Source organism: Eubalaena glacialis, chromosome 2 (genome assembly GCF_028564815.1).
Source record: "Eubalaena glacialis isolate mEubGla1 chromosome 2, mEubGla1.1.hap2.+ XY, whole genome shotgun sequence".
Lineage (NCBI taxonomy): Eukaryota > Metazoa > Chordata > Mammalia > Artiodactyla > Balaenidae > Eubalaena > Eubalaena glacialis.
In genome coordinates, this window is record NC_083717.1 from 103,316,170 (window position 1) to 103,337,611 (window position 21,442).

Genomic DNA, 21,442 nt, shown 5'->3' on the forward strand with positions numbered 1-21,442 from the left:
GGTTGGTTTAATTTATTATCAATCTGTAATATTTTAGTTTCAAAGCTGAAGTGTTTCAAGAACAGAAGTTTTAGCTTTTGAGCTTCCAGAGACCTCAGGGAATCGCGTTCTTTATTAAACAATATTCTCAAAGGAAAAGAATAACTGCATCCATATTCTACATTCTGCATAAAAATGCTCTGGTCTTCTGCAACCCATCTCCCCCAAGTAATAGATATTATCAGGAAAACAGCTGAACTTACTTGTCTGACTAAGTCAGGAGCATTCCTCTGTCTTGATACTTTCTAGATGAGGTTCAGTAAACCGTGGTGTGCAGCATATTAACCGAAATCGTCATCAGGGTTGCACATCATCAGCTCTAAGTGGCTTCTGCAAAACTACAAATAAATGACTCCGTATGGTTTCCGCAGGTGTCACATTACCCAGGAAACCTCATTTGACTTCACATTATCACTGTTTCATCCTTAAGAAAGTAGGAGTGGAATGTTTATCATGGCAAAGGATGTAATGCAGCTATTTGGATAGATTGTTTTACAATTAACTGTTCTAGATTGTTGTTAGGATGTTTTAAAAGTCTTTTCAGGTGCTGGTTGAAAAACATTTACAACTGGCACTCAGTAAATGATGTGCTATACTGAAAACACTTGACATATTTGAGTACTTCTATCATTCTCATGAATAAGGCACAAAATGCACAGATTTAGGTAAACTCACATGTAATATGTACAGTATACTGTCATTACCTGCATGACTTAGGAGAAAATTCTCACATCACACAACATAGACAACATGATTGCACCACTGTTAGGTTTTCACAGACTGTTTCTGCTAAGCCAATTACAACCTTCTCACATCCCCTTCTTTTGTCTTCTGTTTTGTGTGTGTGTGTGTGTGTGTGTGTGTGTGGTTTTCTGTTTTTTTGTTTGTTTGTTTGTTTGATCTTGGGGTTAGGGGGAGTTAAAAGAAGAGGAATTTTACTACATGGGAGAAACCAAACACAATCAAAATAAAACCTCGTTAGTGTGTCCAAGGTTAAGTAGAGTGATTCGGGCTTGGATTCACAGTGGACAGGTGAATTTTACTACTGAATACTGGTGGATAAATCAAGGATACCTCTTATCATCTCCATCTCCTTAAGCTGGCAAGACTGTTATAGAAGTTTTAGTGAATAGCAGCACAAAATTACTTAGAACTCTTACATTCTGGCATTGGGTAACACGTAAGTCAAGTTAATCATTTTGACCGTCAAAATCAGCCTCGGTTTTCTTTCTTTCTCAAAGCTGAACCCAATGGACTGCTGTGGGAAGAGGTTATTGTCTCTTGTTCAGTCATGTGCTGTAAACAACTCCATAGCACAAAAAGATGCCATGGGCACCTAAACAAATCCTAGTGGGGACAGAACGCACACACGCACACACACACTTACACTTACACGCACACACACATGCACACGCAACACAGTTCCTTGGTGGCATGAAAAAAATGCCACACGTAAAAAAATGCTACAGTTTGGGTCAAAGACTGAATTTTTAGCAAATTGTTTGGTAATCTACAACTTCTTTTCTTTGAGACATTACCATTGTTTTTTGACATTTGTGCAAGAGGCAAGGTGAATGCATACATATTAAAATGTTCACATTTAATGGGAAGACCACACAGAATGGCAGTCTAAGTTGAACCCATTTTCAAGTATTTGCTCACAGACAGATTTTTCTGAGCACTGTATCAGCTCTTTGTACTGGTTACAGGTAGCCCCTTGGAGCCACGTATCTCTTTAGTTTCAAACAAAAGAAATGGAATGACCAGCACCTTCCTTTGTTTTCAGGCAAGTACACAGAAGCCTTGCTGCAGTAGCTACGTATGGCAAGTTCTGATGTTGCCAAAGTTAGGAAGAGTTTCTTTGGCCACTTGGTTCTCTTAAGATACAAGCGAGTCTCTTGTCTTAAGGTACTCTTACAACATCATCCTCTCAACAACATGGACAGGATAAAGCCACATGGGGAAGAGCACACTTGAGGCCTAGTAAGTATATTTGTTCAGTGGTCTGACAGATGTGGTTTGGGGAACAAATGAAGGCTTTGGTGGTACGTCAGGTTTTAAGGACGGTGTCCTCTTTAGTCCCGTCCTGGGAAGGGTGCCGTTACTGGTGTAGCTGCTCTGTCTGGAGAGGGAAGGCTGCAGATGAACACTCACTGGTGTTCCCTGAATATAGTCCACCTTCGCCCCTGCGGGGGCGGGCATGTAGCCTCCATGGTTCATACTAGGCTGTCTAGATAACAAAACACCATTTGGTGAACTTAAGTTTTTAGGCATAGCAGATATAGAGTGCCTCTGGGAGGAATTTTTATGATAACCCCTTTGTCTTTCCAGAGAAGTCATTGGGACGCCGGGAGTGGTGGGGACGTCCACTCGCTTGGTTGGGCTATTTCTGGGGAGAGTTGAGGGAGGAGAGTAGAGTGATGCCTCGCGGTTAGGGACCTTGGGCGGGACCTCAGACATAGGTCCCACGGGATCCAGCATTAGGGTCTGGTGGGCCATTTGGATGTCTCCCATGATGGCTTTGGGGTTACTACTTGGGTCATTGAGATGCTTCAGGAGATCGTTGAGGGTATTTCTGGAATCCACAGAACGCCGGTGATCTCTTTTACTGGATGACTTTGTAAGAGGGTGGTCAATGTTTTGAAGTTTCTTTTCAGCTTTGTGAGCATTGGAGTTTGAGAAAGATGTGTTGTAGTCATGGGTAGCATTAGGAAGGACAATGGCACTGGGGATATGTCCGTGACTTAGTGGGGAATGGGGTGGAGGACTAGAAGGAAAAAACTGGGGGGTTTCTTTCCTTGAAGCCCCATGGCTGTGGGCCTTGTCTGAGTGGCTCTTCATGGCCTGCAGGGTCTTCTGGTGAAGCACAGGTGTAGACTCAGGTGTCGGGAGAGCAGCCAGCTCGGGAGGTTGGCCTCGATGGTCCATGACCATGGATTTCGTATCTCCATTGGGTGGCAGCTCTTTCCGACTGGTCAGCAGGTTACTATACAATTTGGGAGAATCTATATTCTGTTGATATTCCTTGACTGGGCTGTCAAAGAGACCATTCAGCTTGGCAAAACTTCCACTGGAGTCTGTGCACGACTGGGCAGATTCTGCATCTTTATGGATCTTTCTGTTTTTCCGAACAAACATGTCACGATAGCAGTATACTGCCACACCTGCAATGAATGCACCCAAAACAAAAGCTGCAAAGACACAGGTGATGAGGACATTCATGTGGACCATTTGGTTGGACTCTCCAGATTGGACTTCCCATCGTACACCTGCAGTAGACACACAGGAAAAGAGTCTGAGTGAGGAGCTTCTTTAAAACAATATTAGCCAGCAAATGGCTCCCATTGAACCAACACTACCTTCACATGGTCCATATGCTTAGCTTGGAGGGTGAGGTGGACTCCAAAATTCCATATTTTTTTCTTTAATCCCAATAGGATCCCCAGAGACATTTATGATCGCTACAAATACCAGGATAACTCTAATCTTCCACTGATCTGTATTTGTCTTTTCCCCTCCAATCCCTCTTAAATAGTTGTTACACAACATTCAAAATTTTAAGAGTTTCTACCTAAAAATTAGAGCTAGAAAGTATATATTTTCTAAGTGGCCCATTTTAAACTCATAAAATGTTTTTTTCTCATGATTTTCTCTTAATTCATAAATCAGGATTAAAGGGCAGCTACTGGGATTAGGGCAATGTATGAATTGGCATAAATATATTTTGCTAAAATAATTATGCTAATACAATTATGCTATCTTAATTAGAATGAAAGTATATAGTTCGTTCACAAACTAAAAGCATCTGCTTGGTCACTGTTAGCTACAAATATAGCCTTTCATGTTTACTTTGATTTTTTTTTTTTTCATTCCATCTTGGAGTGAAGCATTCTTGAATTGCCTGCTATGAAAGAAATCCAGACAGTCTAAGGAAATATACTATGTTAAGTAATATCATCCAATTGTCTTAAGATATTTAAGAAATATTTAAATTAGACTAGAAGAAGAAGAGTGAATTAGTTTATAATTATTGGGATTTTTAATGCAACCACAGACATCTAGACATGTTAGTTTAAGAGGTATCCAAGTCTGTTACATGCTACAAGCACAGCTATCCCAGAGTAAGGTAAGTCAGAGTGATTTGAAGATTCTGTTGCTCTAGGTTAGTACTAAGGCCTTTGAACATTAGTTGTTTTTAACCAATGTTGAGGGCTATGGAATTCAGTGGCATTGTGAAAGACAAAGAAAGAAATGTAGAGAGAAATGGAATTACTAAAGAAAATAAAAGAGGAAGAATGATTATAAAATTGTTTACAATGAAAACAAATAAAACCAAAATCAACAGATGTAAATCATAAATGACAATGCACTGCTATAAAAACTGATTGGAAACCTGATACCACAGTTTAGTAAGCACTAAAGAATAGATTTTTTCCCAGAGTGATCTGTCTAACAAGGTAACTCAGCAGACAGCTCTTTGATAAATGCTTCTATTATGGGCTGAAAATGATAGTTACGGAGAAGCACTCTGTTAGGTTTTAGTGCTTGTGGCATTCAAACAACTTCGCGCCTCCCTTACTTTTCAGATTGCATTGTAAATTGCAGCTAAACAAAAGTCTTCTGGGAAAGGCTCCTCAACAAAACATCCGATATCAGGATATTTGCAATTAATGAGTTTTGTTTTTGGATATCGCTGGGGTGACCCTCGGAATTCTCTGAAACCCAGCAGAGTGTAGCTTCTTCAGACAGAAGCCAACACGGATTAGACTGTCTGAGTGGCTGTTTCACCAACTCCTTCTTCAACAGCTTTCCGCCTCTTTCATCTGCTAAGGAATGCACACTCCACGTAACCACAGAAAACCGGTGTGACTGTGGCCAGTGGCGGCAATGGTAACAACAGAGCCAGCTCCGTCCGGCTTCACCTCCACACGTTCCTCAGAGACATTAGGAATCAGGTTTCCACTCAGTGAGAGATGAGTTCCCTGGTGAGGCCTTACCCTTTGGGATACCTGATAAAGGATCAGTAAAATCAGAAGTGTTTGGGTCATCTTGAACTACAAATTTCCGGGAGCTGGTCAGTTTAGGTCTCCAGGTATCAATCACTTTAGGTGTAATTTCTGGGATACTTGCCATTGTGGTAACATAAGATGAAGATACCTCCATGTCTGTGGTGGCAAACAGATTTTTATTAACATGGGTAGTGACAGCGGATTGCTTCTGACTGGTCTGTTGTATTTTCAAGTAAAGTTTAAGCAAATTTTATGAGAAAGCCTGTTCTAGGATTTTATAAAAACACATCCAAGGAGATTATACCAAATCCTTTTCTTGCAAGGGAAAAATATAAGCTAAAAATGAACAATAAAGACATATTAAGCAGATTTCGAACTTGAAGACACTGAAAATACTCCTCTACGAAGCCTCTGCGGTGATTAATGACACTCATGGAAAAGGTACGATGAATCCCAAAGACTAATTGCTAGTTTCTCATCCTTTTGTGAGACAACATCACTTCTTTTTTGTGTATATATTTTTAAAGCATTTTCATAGATGGTTGGAAACTGTATTGCCTTTACTGGGGAACCTACAGTGTAACGTCATCAGAAAACACCTGATTAGGTCTGCATAAACACTTGATTTTAGACCTGACAAAGAGGCTGTCCTGCTTTACCACAGACGTCTCATCTATCTGTAGATTACTGACTGCACTGAGGGCTCACCACCCATGGTAAAGCACTGAAGCAGGGATGAACCTTGTCCGTGCCTTCCAAAATGCCTGGGGAGTTTCTTCCAAAGAGTTAGCAGCAACTCATGCAGAAGAAATGGCATTTACAAGCTGAATAAGGATGTTCTGATACACAAGATCTTCCATCCTTTTCTCCCCTCTGAGGAATGAAACTGCTGGTAAGTTTTAGAACCAGCAATAGGATCGGGAGTAACTTAACCTCTTAGCGTGTCTATTACTGATTTCTGCCAAGTAGATTTTCCCTCAAAATGTAAGCATATGATCTTAGGTTAAACCCCTGGAGACCCCAATTCAGACTGGTGCAACAGTCACACATGAAGACTCCAAAACGGATGCAGACAAGAGGGGCACAGGGAGCCCGGTGAACATCTTAATACATCAGAAACCAGCTTCATTCGATGAGAACCTTTTTCACACCACTGAGACCACAACATTCAAAGGTTTCTGGGATTACCACAAACCATTCAGAAAAGATCTCTCAAATTTATAAATACACATTTTGGGGAAATGTGTATTTGTTTACTAGGTCTTAGGAAAGGTGAGGAGAGAAGGGGTAAATAATGAAATTCTGCCATCCATTAAATACAGATGGCCAGAGGGAACATTCACAATGCACAGGGGTGAGAGAGAAGAAAGCTTGGGTGGACGGACGTGCAGCTGGAATGCAGCCTATGTTAATCCATTGGATTTTTCTTAAAGGATGTGCCTTGGTCAATGATGGGCTGTAAACATGCTATACAGGGTGAAGTGCTGAATAAGAAAAAGTCTTTCGGACCATCAGGGGGGTTATGAGTCAAAGCACAAAAATGAAGGGCTGCCAAACTGTGCAAAAGGAGGGGAGAAGGGGCTGAAAATGCTGAACTGAAGGAAAGAAAAGGTTGTTAATTCAAAAAAATGAAAAAAAACTAACCAGATGTTGGACCGCCAAATATTTTGTAATCTGGTGTAGTTGAAGTAGGCAAAATTTCTAAAAGAATTAAAGGAACAAGTAATCAGTAAAAAGTAACCAAAAGAAAGCAAAAATTTACGAATTCCAATTAACTCAAAAAGTCAAAAGAAAGGACTATAAATTAAAAGATTAACCTACTGCTTAGACTACCTTTCTCTAGATTTCCTACAAGATTGTAAACGGTGAAGGAAACAAAAAAGTAAGATTCTTCTCTAATGTATCCCCATGACCAAATAGCTCAGCTTTTGTGAAGTTTAAGTTAAATGCTAGGTGGCATGTGTCCTGAGTCATTATAAAAGGCTGATTGTAAAATAATGTTCACGTGCAAATGTGGTCAAAAAGAAGCACCAGGAGGGAAAGGAAGATTCGGTCTTACCATGGCAGTCCCCTAGATGGGCTGTGTTGCCATATTCCGTGTCCTGTTCAAATCCTCCAGCGCTGTGGTTATGGAAAGCAAAGAAGTCTTCAGTTAACAGCCTTCATAGGAACACAAGTGACAACCAGAGCAGAACCAAGAACACAGATGGATTAGTAAGAAGGAGCAGACAGAAAAAAAAAGGACATTTCAACGTAGCTTGCTAAAATGAGTATTTCTATTAAATATTTGGTAACTAGAATGTTTAAGAGAGCAGAAGAGAATTGGTTCCTTCTCTCCATCCATTTCCCGTAGGTATTTCACTGTCTACAATCTCCTTTCCCTCTCACAGCTCCAGATTTTCTTTTTTTTTCCTTCTCCCACACAAAACAAACAAACAAACAAAAAACACAAACAGAAAAAAGGAAAGAAAGAAAGAAAAGTAAAGCAAAAAAGAAAAGTCGTGTTATTGGAAGTTTTCTAAAATTTCTAGCTTTAGAGTCCCTGGAGAAGATAGAAGCACATCTGGAGAAGATCTCAGCTAATGTGACAAAGTATACTTACAGCATCCCTGGGGTCACTTGACCACAGGCCCCTGGGCTTAACCAGCCACAGTACGGGTCTCGAGATGCAATACAAGACCTGTATAAAACCAAACAGAATGTAACTTGAATTTTCTCATCATCAAAGGTAATGATGCTGTAAGACCCGGGATAAGGAAAGAAACATCAGCCTACTTTTTACATGATCCATAACGCTCACAGCGACTGAGGGGGATGCGGATAACACAGCTAGAGAACGCCACGTATAAAGCATGATGATCTTTATCCAACTGGAGTGAGATGACCTTTCTGTCCTCCTCATTCTCAGCATTGCACCTATATTGTGGGAGACATTTTGAACATATACGTTTAGTAAGTCAAAAGCTACAGGAACTATACAAGGCAAGTGAGGTTTGGTTTTTGCAATTATTGAGAGCTGGGGAGGCGTTGAGGAATACTCTCAGTAGCAAACCAGGCACGCACGTAGTTTAGGAAGTAATAATTATGTGATTCATCTTCTACTGCTCTGCATGGCTGGTTTAATTTCAGGCTGGACAAAGGGTTTTTTAAAGATTGGCTTCCCGTTCTGATGATCGAAGGGAATTGCATTTGTGAAGAGCATGTTAGACTATAGGGAAGAAAAAGGATAACGTTTTAATGCATTTAAATCTTCCTGTGCTAGATATTTCTGGATCTCTCCTTAGTCTTCTTTGCTCCATTTCTCTCATCTATTTCTTGTTTGTATTAATGGTCCACGTAATTTTTTATATCAGTGGTTAGAAGAATTATGGTGTACTGTGTGTGTGTGTTTGCAATCAACTGTCTGCTCCATGTAGCATCCTGAAATACATCTGCAAGGTAAGAGGGTGGTGGTAAAATATCCTCATTTTCCATAGGTGACAAACAAGGGCTGAATTATTTTTAAACTCATCACCGTCCACCCTCCAAGCCCTAGTGGACTCAGGAAAACAACAAACCCGGGTTTTATTTCAGTGAGGAAAAAAACAAAACAAAACAAAACACTAATATGCCAAACCACTGCTAATTTAGAGGGCTGAAAGGAAATGACTAGATGAAACACACACTGGAAGTACTAAAGAGTGTTCTCGTAAAATATACCTACTTTGCATGGTTGTACGCTTCAATCTCTTCCAGTAACACACTGTCATTCAAAGAGAAAGGACTGGTCTTTGCCAAAACTTTAAGTACCATGCCAGCTTCCGAGCCAACAAAGATGACTGTGTAGTTCTGGTGGGGTCCAGCAGAATGGTCAACGGCAATGGCCGTCAGTCTGTACCTGCCAGAGGAGGGGGAGCCAGGTCAGGGGGGGAGGGCAACAGGAAGGGAAGCCACTGGATGGGAGAGGGCCCGTGTTTCTGCACAGTCTTACCTGATCCGAGTCTTTGTGAACCAGGGCTCGTCGGCAATGGGTGGGACGGCAGAGTCCATCAGGGGGTGGGATTTAATGAACGACAGGGTTTCATCTGGGAAATCGATGGAGGTTTTATAAGCTTCGGCAAGCCCATGCTTTGCACAACAGCCAGGCCTGAAAGGAAAATAGTGTGTTTTGTCCTCCCTCACAATTTGTATCTAGGGATTAAGTGTCCATTCTGGAAGAAGAGGTCAAGAGAGAAAGGAGAGTGAGCCAAACCAGAGGAGCGATGCTATTTCCCTGAACTCTGCGGGCTCTCCATATTCAGGCTCTCAGAGTCATATTCACTGACTTTCTGTCTGTAGCGCTGCACAGGGACCCTTCCTGGAGTGGGAGGTTGGCCTAGCTGCTCTCTGAGGATGGATGCTTCCCGTGACCAGAGGGTTTTGTCAAAGACAAAAATCCTCTCCGTTTTTTTTTTCTTACCTTGGCTTCGGTACTTTGTCTTCAGGGACTGCTGTCCAAACGGAATCTGGAGTTTTCTGTTCTTTAAACCGTCCTCTGAATACTTTTTCAATGTCATCCATGCTAAATGCACAGACTGCAGACCCAGGAATGCTGAAAAAGAGGAACAGTATCAGGCAACAACGGGCCTGTTCTCGGCTCCCACAAGCTAGATATGGAAGGCCTTTTGAAGTGCCAGGGATCTGTTCTCACCTGTTGAGCTGTGTGGTAAACACCCCGACCACAGTGGGGATGCCATTGATTTGTATTATGTCTGTGACAGACTGCAGAACATCAAAGTAGAAAAATGAATCTCCGGGGACAGAACAGTTAAGCCGAGCCTTCAGAAATGAAGTCCAGTGTTTCTCCAGGACCCGCTGGGAGCCACCCATGTCGTTTTTACATATGCGGGCCACACGGGAATATACAGCCTGCCCACGGGACAAAAGCAAAGCAACGGGGTTATGAGCATGCAGGAAGAAGAGGAACAAAAAGCTGCCAGATAAGGGAGGGATGAAACATGCTAAAGATACATGTGGTTCAAAAGACTCCGGCAGCCTTCTCTCTAGGGATCTGTAGAGTAAGAATGTAAACTAGATTTATCTGTGAGCAAAAAGGGCCATTCTCCTGCTCTGCCAAACAAGCTCCATAAGAAGCTCCATTCCCGTACTTTGTCCCCCACTTAGCTTCCCATATTGTTAACAAAATGCACCATCCTTAAACCTGGCATAGAAGGGGCCGCAATATTTTAGAATCATATGGGCTTGTACTGAAGTATTCAACATTGAACAGGGGCCCTTACTTTCCATGCTGCCTTTTGATGCCGAGAAAGAATAGCTATCAATAGATTTCTAAAGAGTTAAAGAAGCATCCATAGCTCAAGGGAGCCTGCAGAACATTCTCTGTAGTAACAGAAAAAAAAAATGAAATCTTCTCAAGGCCCAAGGCTGCTGTTCCTACTCTGGCCATTGTGCAGGTATTTCACAGCAATTATTCTCAGGATAAGCAACTCACCTCTCTGCACTTGGCCCTAAATGCTTTGAGTGCTGGAAAATATGCAAAGACTTTACCAAAGTGGGCTCAATTCCATGCAGTATGAGTGCACAATCATATACTTGCCTTGCCTAAATTATTATGTTCTACAGCAATTTCTCGAAAGAAGAAATAAACATAGTTTCCATATTCTATGGCATGAAGAAAGTGTGGCTCTGAAAGAGAAATTGAAAACAAACTGGTTCCTAAAGGATAATTCAATTAGTATCAGACCCTGACTGCCAGGCATGACTGACAGATGTCACATTGCTACATTCAAGCGAAGGAGAACTCTGATATGCCAGCGAGTTTGTGGAGTCCCAGTATGGGTGTGTTGAAGCGTCAGGGAACCCAGAGTCTTTAATGTTAGCTAATGGACTAGAAAAAGCCTACAGGGAAATGAACTACAACAAAGGTCTTTGTTTCAACAGATTTATTCATTAACCTGTAGTTAACTAGGGAAGGAAACTTCTTACGTTGAAAATAAAAAATCTTGATTTCTAGACTCCAAAGATCAAAATAACTCTGCAGATATGAACTAACGATTCCCAGGGTTAACTTTCCAGGGTAGGTAGATGGAAGTGGGCAAGGATTATTACATGCATTTAGAGTTAGGCAAATGGCACACAGAATTGAGATGTTTTTTTTGAGGTCACCTAGGATAAAAATCTACTTTCCTGACATGGCTACCGGTCTCCTCATCCCCCATTAATGCTCCCGTTCACAACCAAGGCAGCCTATACCTGGCTCTAAATAAACAATATAAAGTCATGCACTGAATTTCCTGATGCCCAGGTCTCCTGTTCCCACTCGGCCATGCTACTTCCCTTGGTGATCTCACAAAGCTGTTCTTCAAAGATACCTTTGATCCACTTCGAATCATATTTTATAGTACGAAGGGCAGATCCATCGCCCATGCTTCGATAAATAACAGCATCACTGGCCAAGAAGTCAGCCACTGTGGCAGAATACAGCTTCCCATCTGAAACCAAAGTTATAATTTAGATAAAATAGCCATAATTATCCTAAGTGTGTTATCTTATATAGTGTATTATATCCTTTGGAGTGATTTCACCTCCATTATTGCTACATATACAAATAAATCTAAACCCGATGCTCATAATCAACCTGTGACAGGTTGACCCACGGTATTATCTAAGTTTACGGATGAGGGATTGAAGCATCAAAAAGTTAAGCAACTTATTCAGGGTCACTGGCCTAGTTAACAACAGAGTCAAGTGTCAGAATACTTATAATATGCTCACTTTTAATTCCTCTTTTTTGAAAACTTGTTCATAGCTTTTAGTCTTTGAAACACCTGTGTCAAGGTAGCTATCCTAGTTATGAGCTTTTTTCTTCCTTTAAATTCCTTTTGCACCTTCAATGTCATTAATCATTTATATTCATTACACTAAAGAATCTTACCAGCGAAAAGGGCAACATTGGTTTGTCTGGCATCAAATGGGCACCTTGCCAAGCCACTAATTTCTTCCCCATCATACTCTAAGGTATTCAACTACAAAAGAAAAATAAATAGCTAGTGTCATATCTGTTCAATGTACAAGTTTGAAGGCAATACTGCTTTATTTGCACTGAAATTCTATGGGAAGAATTCTGTCTTTCTTCCTCCATAGCATTAGAGACAAAACAAATTACTGGGTCTATAGGAGAAAGGATTTGACGCTAATGACATTCCAGTAAAGGAAGAAAAGTTGATTTAAAAAAAGCACATTGTATAAAATATACTTACCCTATAGTATCTACACATGGGATTAAAAGCATTGGTGCCACAAACAAACACCATCTCATCGTTTCTCGGAACAAATACTTTAATAAAGTTGTGGCATTCATCCTAAAGAAAGTAACAATTACATTAACATTAGACATTCCGTATGCTTACACTGTGGGCTCAAGCCCCCACAGAGACTCAATCTAGTAGGCACTTGTTTGTTTCACTTACTTTATGCTTGCCTTTCATAGCACAGTTTTCTCGATCCTGTTGTCTTGACCGCCATGTCAGTTTCTGTATCAATCAAGCAAACCAAAGTTCAATATTTTAAATATTGAGGGGAGAGGGACATTACCCAAGTTGTGAGGGAGTGCAAATAAATTTGCCAACTGCACTTGCTCACCTTGTTTGGTATTACTTCTGTTTTGGGGATTTCATTTAAGTTTACTGTATAAACTTGATCCCTGTTGGAAACAAGGCAGTAAGTCATATCATGTAAATACATAAAAATGTTAAGCTGATTCTTATTTTATTTTTACAGATCTGCTTTTATTGTGTTTTGGAGATCATCTGGATTTTCTCTGTCTCCAACAAAGTCAACAAAGAGTGCTTTTTCATTACTGAGATGCTTTTATATATCACTGTGGTTAGGGAGCAAAGAAAGCTTTTCAGGCATGGGTCAAACTGCTACTTGCTATTAGCACAGACATACTTCTAATATTTGCTTGAATAATTCCAAGTTAAAAAAGAATAAAGAAAGATTTTTTTCTCCTGCTGCTTTAGGAATAAAGAATGGTGTATGATTTCTTGATGGCAGTAATAAAATAAGACTGCTAAAGGTTTTTGCTATATTTTGTTCCTGGTACACAACACTGACTCTTCCAGGTGAATATTTTTTTGGCTACTTGCAATTTTTGATCACAATCACATATTAGTTTTTCATGAACTAGACACATTAATGCAAGCACCGCAAGAGAAAAGAATTTTAATCTAATAAACCAACGAGAGGAGAATTACCTGCCAGCAATATAAAGTGTGTCTCGAATTTTCAACATCAGCTGAAAGTCCAGCCTATGCTGTGATTCATTGCCTGAAGGGCGTCCTCTAAAAACCGGATATTGCCTTGAATCTGCAAGTAAAAATGGGCTAAACCATCAGTCAGGATTACGGAGCTGAAGAATCGATATACAGCATTGATTAGCTGTATATACTAGTTGTAAAAGGGTTTTAACTAAATTCCTCTCTTAAGGTCTTTAATATGAATGAATAAAGGACAGTGAATGTCAGCAAATGGTCTTTTTCTTTTAACTGAAAACATATAACCTATATATGGGTTGCTTTAGAAAAGCACCTAACTAAACTGTCCCATTTTCTCCAGACACTAGGAAATGATTATGGATAAATTAGTATGTAACACATTATAAAGACATAAAACTCTGTCTCTCTTTCTAAAAACGAATATGCTTAGAAAATCAAAACCAAAAAAGCTTCCTTCTTAGAAAAGGAGAATGTTCTTTAGATTACTTACAGTGATAGTCAACAGTATTAAGGGGTTCATCGTCTTCAGGAAAGCTGACTGCTCTCAACTGGGAAATCATCAGAAGTAGCATGTAGGCACAAAGCAGGAAGAACCTCATGGTGGGCCAAGATGAAATCAGAGCAGCCCCTCCGCAGAAATCCCACTTAGCTACGGGAAAACAGAAATAGTTTGGAAAGATCTCTGTGCTGTGATGAAACTGTTTTGTCATTTGCAATCAGCTCAATTTTCACCACCAGCTCTCCAATGCCCCCTGCTCCCAACAGAAAGATGGCAGTGGTGGAGGAGGTATCTCTGAAAACACAGGCCAAAGATGGAATCATGCCAAGTCTGATTAAAGCATCTGGTGAGCATATTGAAATCTTAGGCCAGTTTGCAAGAGTTTTTGAGGTAACTACATATGTTATCACAGCAAAATCACCAGAACCACAAACAGAAATGCTGGTTGCTGATAAGAAGATGGGCAAAGTTAGGATTAGAATTTTAATTAAACTCCAGTCTGCTTCCCTTCCCCCATCCCTGAAATAAATCCAGTACAGCTCGCCTCTGCCCCCTCCCCCCTAAAATGCCCAAGCTGCCTCGAGAGTATCCAAGGAGCTGATAGTCCTGTTGCCCCTCACAGCCCCTTGAGGCTTGCCAAATTCCCAGCATTATTTAAGCCCTATCCCTAAATTCTTAAGTAGAACAGTTCCCCAAGCTTAGAAAGAACAACATGAAAGTAATGACTTGAATGACCTTGAATCAGGGTGAAAGAGAATTAAAAGAAATGAAATGATTTCATGATCAATCCATCAAGCAGAGAGGGGCCAGGATGAAGCAGCACAGCTGACACCAGATGACTGGGGAAGCCTATATTTTTACATAAAACCATTTGGACACAAACCAATACCCTAAGTATGCCTGTCCTCTTAGCTTTATTAAGCTTTAGAGCCATACAGGGCCTTAGGGACCATCTAGTTCAACCCCTTCATTTTTCAGATAAGAAAACTAAGACCTGGAAAAATTAAGGGACTGCTGAATTTCATGGAGCTATTTAGGGCAAGATCAGGGTCCAGACGTCTCACATCACCTGAGTCCCCACCCAGGCCTTGTCCATCAAATTACATAATGAAATTAAATGGCTGGGGTTTTTTTTCTTAGAAAATACAGCACTCCAAAAAAATCTTTGGGGGGGTAATGAATACACTCATTATCTTTACTGAAGGGATGTTTCATAGGTGTAGGCATATGTTAAATTTTAACAAGTTGTACAATTACATATGTGCAGTATATTGTATGTCAGTATCTCAACAAAGCTTATAGCATTAATTGTACAATATTAGCTGCAAAAATCTTTAAATGTTATTGATTTATTAGAAAAATAAATTAAGGCCCTACTGGGCCAACGGGTATTTCTGTGAAACTGTAAAACCTCTGCTTCGCAACAATATCACTCCTTCTTCAATAGAAACTGTCACTTATAGCTACTATACTGAACAGTAAAACATTTAGCTTTAGCCTCAATCTCATATATCTAAGAACGTTAGGTGTGATCATGAGAATCACTTCAAATTCTGGGGGAGTACAACCACTCCACCAAGTACTTACCATGCCTCTTTCACCTTCTTAATGTCAAAAACACAGATGCACACACATGCATTCTATACAACACTCTCAGTATTTGTCTTTCTAACTAGAGTAGAAGCCAAGTATGTATATGTGCAATTTAGAATCCTAGTTTTTCAAAAAGAGAGAAAAATATTGCAATACGATTTTTCTCAATGGGCAACTAATCCAGCGGTAAGTTAACACACTTGAAATACTATATCGCTTGTATGTGGAATCTAAAAAAATGGTACAAATGAACCTATTTACAAAACAGAAATAGAGTCACAGATATAGAAAACAAACTTATGGTTACCAAGGGGGAAGGGGGACTAAATTGGGAGATTGGGATTGACATATACACACTATTATATATAAAATAGATAACTAATAAGAACCTACTGTATAGGACAGGGAACCCTACTCAGTACTCTAATGACTTATATGGGAATAGAATCTAAAAAAGAGTGGCTACATGTTTATGTATATGTATAACTGATTCACCTGACTGTACAGCAGAAACTAACACAACATTGTAAATCAACTATACTCCAATAAAAATTAATTAAAAAAATAAAATAAAAATGCCCTGCAAAAAAGCCTGGAGGACCGGGCCCTGCGGCAGCATCATTCTATACTCTAGTTGAAAGAGTGTGGACTTTGGTGGCAATGGGACTGGGGCTTGAATGGAACTCCACCACTTACCAGCTAATCGACCTGGGAAAGGTTCTTCGATCTCTCTTAGCATTAATTTCTAAAAGAATTAAAAGCTTGCCACCTACAGCTTCTGAGCAAAGTTAATCTTCCTTGCCCACTTCCTACAGGACACCATGTATATGACCAAGTTGACCTTAAGAATATGAGCAAAGTCTGGGAAAAAGATATCCTAAAATATTAAAGCTATTTGGCCAGTTTTTTTCCCACAAGTGGATAGTTAGTTTAAAATACGAAACAACTGTTTTTAGAATAAATTTTACAACTTGAGCCTATTTATCAAACCTAGAAAAAAAGTAAAAAGCAATCACCAACAATCCTACCATCTCAACCCAACAACCGTAATGATTCGTTTTAATCTTCTTGCCACACACACATATTTTCAATCATGACAAAATGACCTCTTTCAATCTACCATTTTTCCTGAAGCAGCATCTCCTGTCTTGCTTTGCCATTTATAAAGACCCTAAAGAAGATGTGGTATATATACATATACCACATATATATGTATACAATGGAATATTACTCAGCCATAAAAAAGAATGAAATAATGCCATTTGCAGCAACATGGATGGACCTAGAGATTATCATACCAAGTGAAGTAAGTCAGACAGAGAAAAACAAATATCATATGATATTGCTTATATGTGAAATCTACAAAAGGAAAGATACAAATGAACTTATTTACAAAACAGAAATAGACCCACAGACATAGAAAACAAACTTATGGTTACCAAAGGGGAAAGGGGGGGGATAAATTAGGAGTTTGGGATTAACATATACACACTACTATATATAAATAAACAACAAGGACATACTATATAGCAGAGGGAAGTATACTCAATATTTTGTAATAATCTATAAAGGAAAAGAATCTGAAAAGGAATATATATATATATGTATAAGTGAATCACTTTGCTGTTCACCCGAAACTAACACAATATTTGTAAATCAACTATACTTCAATAATAATAAAAAAAAAGACCCTAGACATTGAAGCAGTGTAAAAATATGAAATGTTGCCCTAGGAATTAAATTCTGCTATTACATCAATCCCAAACTGGATGTTTCTGCTGGGTATCAGAGGAAAAAATCAGAAACACCAATGAATCCTAAAGAAACACAGAAATATCCGCATGAACCCAAGAAGGTAGTTCTGTGAATCTTTCTCCACTAGGACAGGTAACTGAATGGTTCACATTATGTGGGCAGAGCTTCCATGCCCCAGACAGCAAGGCAGGGAGGGGCCCTCGCCGGGAAGAGAGTCTTTCACAGCTGTGATTCCAGCATTGACACTGAGGGTGGAATCACTGCTGACTCACTGGCAAGCACCAAGCTGCTAGCTGAGCCATCATTTCCTGTAACTCATTCATCTGACACTGCAGAAAGCAATTTCTCCCTATACCCCACCCCTCCCCAATCTCATCCTCCAAAAATAAAACCCCACCACTAATTACTTCCTGTCCCTGCATAAAGCTTTATTTAAAAAATTACTTTCAGATTTCCCACAGAACTTATAAATGGAAGCATTTAATGTAAAAACATATATCAAAGCAAAGCTGAGTAGGGGAGGTAAGAATCTGGAAATACCCAAGAAAAATGTACCAGGAAGGAGATTTATTTGCATGTAAACCCCTCAGACTACCTTGTTCTCACCTTATTTAAGGAAGTATCCCAGGATTCCAGGGCTCGGTGAAATCATCAAACCAGTTACGTGGAATGAAGGCAAGACAAGAGGCAGGACAAAACGTTGGAAAAGAACCTAGACCTTGAGGTTAGAAAGATCTGAGCACAAACTTGCTTGTGCCATTTACTTCCTGGCTCTGGAACCTTGTTTAAGGTGAATTAACCCTTTAAACCTCAGTTTCCTCATGTGTAAAATAGGAATAATTACCTTTACTACCTCATAGGTTCTTCTGGGGATTAAATGAGATAATCTATACAAAACGTCTAACACAGAACCTGGCCTATAATAAATCTCTAGTAAATCTTATTGAATATTATCATGACTATTATTGTTAGATCTTATTGTGCAAAAGGGCCAAAAAAAAAAAAAGAGATATGTTTACTCTTTCATATTGTACAGCTATTTATGTACAACTGTTTATGTACATCATCATAACAATAATAGAGGTATTCTTAGAGCATAAGGTACAGCTTCATAGACATAGATGCCTCCAAGAAGGAGGAGGGAACCACCTTCCTCACGTGTAACCTTATAGTAAAGAACATACCTATATGAGGTTATTCCTTTCAGTGAGAGAGCAGGGAATCTGAGTAAGTATATTTTGGATTTTTTTTTTGTATGGGCTTCTCCCTTACATTCTTGATTTTAAACCTAAATATAATGAGGATAGCTCTTAAAAGGAGTTCAGAGCTGCCAAGATAGCCAGGGCTTGAGTGACAGAGACTATAATTTTTTACACAAAATGCTCAACATTCAAGCAGCAATTACTAGACATTCCAAGAACTAAGATTAAGAGAGAAAAAAGACAATAGAAAATAGGACCACAGGTAACCCAGGTATTAGAATTCTCAGATATAGTTTAAAAAAGTAACTATGTTTATTTTGTCCAAGAAAAAAAGATGACAAGATGGAGAATTTCACCAGATACCTAGAATCTATTAAAAAAGAATTAAATATAAATTCTACATCTAAAAAGCACAGAACTAAAGCTTCTTAATAGATGTGTTTAGCAACATATTTCTTATAGCTGAAGAAAAGATTAGTGAACTGAAAGATAGGTTAATAGAAAATACCACACAGAAACATGGACAGCAAACAGGTTGGAAAAAACAGACCAGAGAGTAAAAGACACATAGGATCTTGTGAAAAGATGTCACATATGGGAGCCCCTGAGAGTGAGAAGAGAGAGAAAAATGGACAGAAGCAATAACTGACAAGATAATGGCTGCAAAACTGATGAAAGACCATAAGGCACTCATTAAAGGAGCTCTAAGAACTTCTAAATACAAAGAAAAAACACACTTAAATATATCATAGTCAAGATGCTAAAAATAAAAATTTTTTAAATATTAAAAGCTAAGATAGTTTACCTTCAAAGAAGCAGGAATACTGATGGATGACTTATCAATAGAAATGATGGAATTCAGTAGACCACAGAATGACATTTTTAAAGTGCTGAAAGAAATTACATTTCAAGCCTAGAAGTCTATAATCAGTGAAAATATTCTTCAAAAATGAAGCAAGATAAGATGTTTAAGATAAGCAAAAACTGAGAGATTTATTGTTAGCAGGCTCAAACTAAAAGAAATACAGAAAGGAAGTTCTTTAAGCAAGAGAATTTATACGGTTGGTTAATACAAGTTCTTTTTATGATTACAGAATAGTGGCCAAATTTGAAATTAATGAATCCCAGATAGAGAAATTGATCTATAGTCTGTCTCTCTCTTTTTTTTTTTAAAGGGAACGCTATTTATTTATTTATTTATTTTGGCTGTGTTGGGTCTTCGTTTCTGTGCGAGGGCTTTCTCTAGTTGCGGCGAGCGGGGGCCACTCTTCATCGCGGTGCGCGGGCCTCTCACTGTCGCGGCCTCTCTTGTTGCGGAGCACAAGCTCCAGATGCGCAGGCTCAGTAGTTGTGGCTCACAGGTCTAGTTGCTCCGCGGCATGTGGGATCTTCCCAGACCAGGGCTCGAACCCGTGTCCCCTGCATTGGCAGGCAGATTCTCAACCACTGTGCCACCAGGGAAGTCCCTATAGTCCGTCTCTCTTAAAGCTATATTAGTTCAAAGGAAATGAGAATTCAGAAATGCAGTAGGCCTACTTAATTTTCTCCCCAGTCCAAAGAACCCAGAAAGAACCATGCTGATTTTAAATCCCTGGCTCTCTTCTGGAAATGCTACTTCTCAAAGAGGAGCAGTTTAGACTCTCACACTCCCCCTACACCTCAGGGTCTGACAGCGGAGTTGCTTCTGCCCAGTTTCCCAGTATTTCTTCTAGACTTTGGGCCTCCATCCTTTTACAATAAAATCCTGTGCTTACTTGAGGTTCTGTCCCTCCTCCTTTCTTTTAGCTGATAACTTCCCAGTCACTTTCTCTAAGAAAAACATTTCAAAGACTTTAGCAGTCCTGGTCCATGGTTCCACTCTTGGACTCATCAGCTATAGCTTCTTCACCTCAAAAATCATGAAGTCAAGCACTGCATGCTTTGATCCCAAACTTCTGTCCCTCCAGCTTGTTTGACTGCTTTCCCCAGACTACTCTTCCTTCTCGTCAGGGCCTTCAGTCTACTAACTGCTCTCCTTTCTTCTCCTAACTTCTAATCCATTATTCATCCCCAGTCTTGTCATACCACTTTATCCATCTTATATGTAATATTCGGTAGTCAACCACTTCAATAATACTTTTGCCTGTACTCTAGACTCCCTCATCCTTTGTTTCTGTGTCAGACTTTCTTGCAAAGTTTCTACCTAGGATGAACACAGCCTTCTGCACCTGCCCCAGAGCAGCTGAGCTGCTGTAGGGAAGACAACCACGGTCTACGGCAATTTGGTATGTACTGATGTCACAGAATTCTTGACCACCAACTACAACTCACACTATAAAACTGTGGGGATCCTATGTTTCTCTACTAGATTTGCCCACACCCCAAATCAGTAAGTTTAAACTTTTCCCATTCACCTCAAGGCCCTCATCTCTTCTCCCTCCTCATAGCTGCTTCACATAGAAAATAAACCGTAAGTTAGGAACTTCCTCAATCCTTCCCCCTTCCCATTACCAAGAACATCAACCTATATGCTTCGTCATGAAGCTTTTCCTCCCTCTCTCCTGTTTTAAGCGGATTTCACTCCCCAACTCCCCTCCGTGTGTTTTAAACCCAACTCCTTCTGTTTTTCCTGGAACAGAAAAAAACATGGATTATATTCTTCTCTTCCGGCATGTTCTATAAATTTTTATTGCTTAAATATTATCCATTAGCACTTAAATTTGCCCACACCCCTCTCATCTCAAAAACAAAAAAGGTGAAAAAGCTCCTGTCACCCCAGATCCTTCTCTAGTCACCGCCTATCTCTTTCTTTCCATTCGCAGACACTGACAAAAAGTTTTTCATTCTCACTGTTGTCATCTCCTCACCTCCCACTCAGTCTTCTACTTCCTCTGTTCTAGCTCCTCTCTCAATAACGCCTTTTAGTAAAAACACTGATGACCTCCGGGTAGCTCAATGCAATGGATACTTTCCAGTCCCATCTCATGTAATCCCTCAGTAGCTTTGGACGCAGTTGACTGTCCACAGCTTTTTAAAGCACTGTGGTTCCCTGCCTTCCCTTTTACCACATTCTTCTGACCTTTTCCCTACTTTTCTGTCTGCCCCTTGTTT

At 39.8% G+C, this 21,442-nt stretch overlaps 1 protein-coding gene across 7 annotated transcripts in view; it reads right to left on the reverse strand.

Annotated features, from left to right (window-relative positions):
- Positions 1–1,610: 1,610 nt before the first annotated feature.
- The window catches only part of SEMA6D (semaphorin 6D), a 53,057-nt gene continuing 33,225 nt past the window's right edge, over positions 1,611–21,442 (reverse strand). For 3 of the 7 annotated variants that reach the window (XM_061182163.1, XM_061182164.1, XM_061182162.1), the window contains exons 2-18: positions 13,794–13,952; positions 13,283–13,394; positions 12,669–12,729; positions 12,497–12,559; positions 12,287–12,388; positions 11,962–12,052; positions 11,399–11,518; positions 10,624–10,712; positions 9,718–9,935; positions 9,487–9,618; positions 9,019–9,174; positions 8,752–8,925; positions 7,824–7,964; positions 7,651–7,728; positions 7,108–7,169; positions 5,037–5,204; positions 1,611–3,308 (exon numbers count right to left, since the gene is read on the reverse strand). In XM_061182163.1, coding sequence (XP_061038146.1) covers positions 2,020–3,308; positions 5,037–5,204; positions 7,108–7,169; positions 7,651–7,728; positions 7,824–7,964; positions 8,752–8,925; positions 9,019–9,174; positions 9,487–9,618; positions 9,718–9,935; positions 10,624–10,712; positions 11,399–11,518; positions 11,962–12,052; positions 12,287–12,388; positions 12,497–12,559; positions 12,669–12,729; positions 13,283–13,394; positions 13,794–13,902 — 3,165 coding nt within the window. In that variant the 5' untranslated portion in view covers positions 13,903–13,952 and the 3' untranslated portion in view covers positions 1,611–2,019. Of the gene's footprint in view, positions 3,309–5,036; positions 5,205–6,692; positions 6,750–7,107; positions 7,170–7,650; positions 7,729–7,823; positions 7,965–8,751; positions 8,926–9,018; positions 9,175–9,486; positions 9,619–9,717; positions 9,936–10,623; positions 10,713–11,398; positions 11,519–11,961; positions 12,053–12,286; positions 12,389–12,496; positions 12,560–12,668; positions 12,730–13,282; positions 13,395–13,793; positions 13,953–21,442 lie in introns of all 7 variants that reach the window. The other 4 variants (XM_061182168.1, XM_061182165.1, XM_061182166.1 and 1 more) reach the window with 4 other exon arrangements.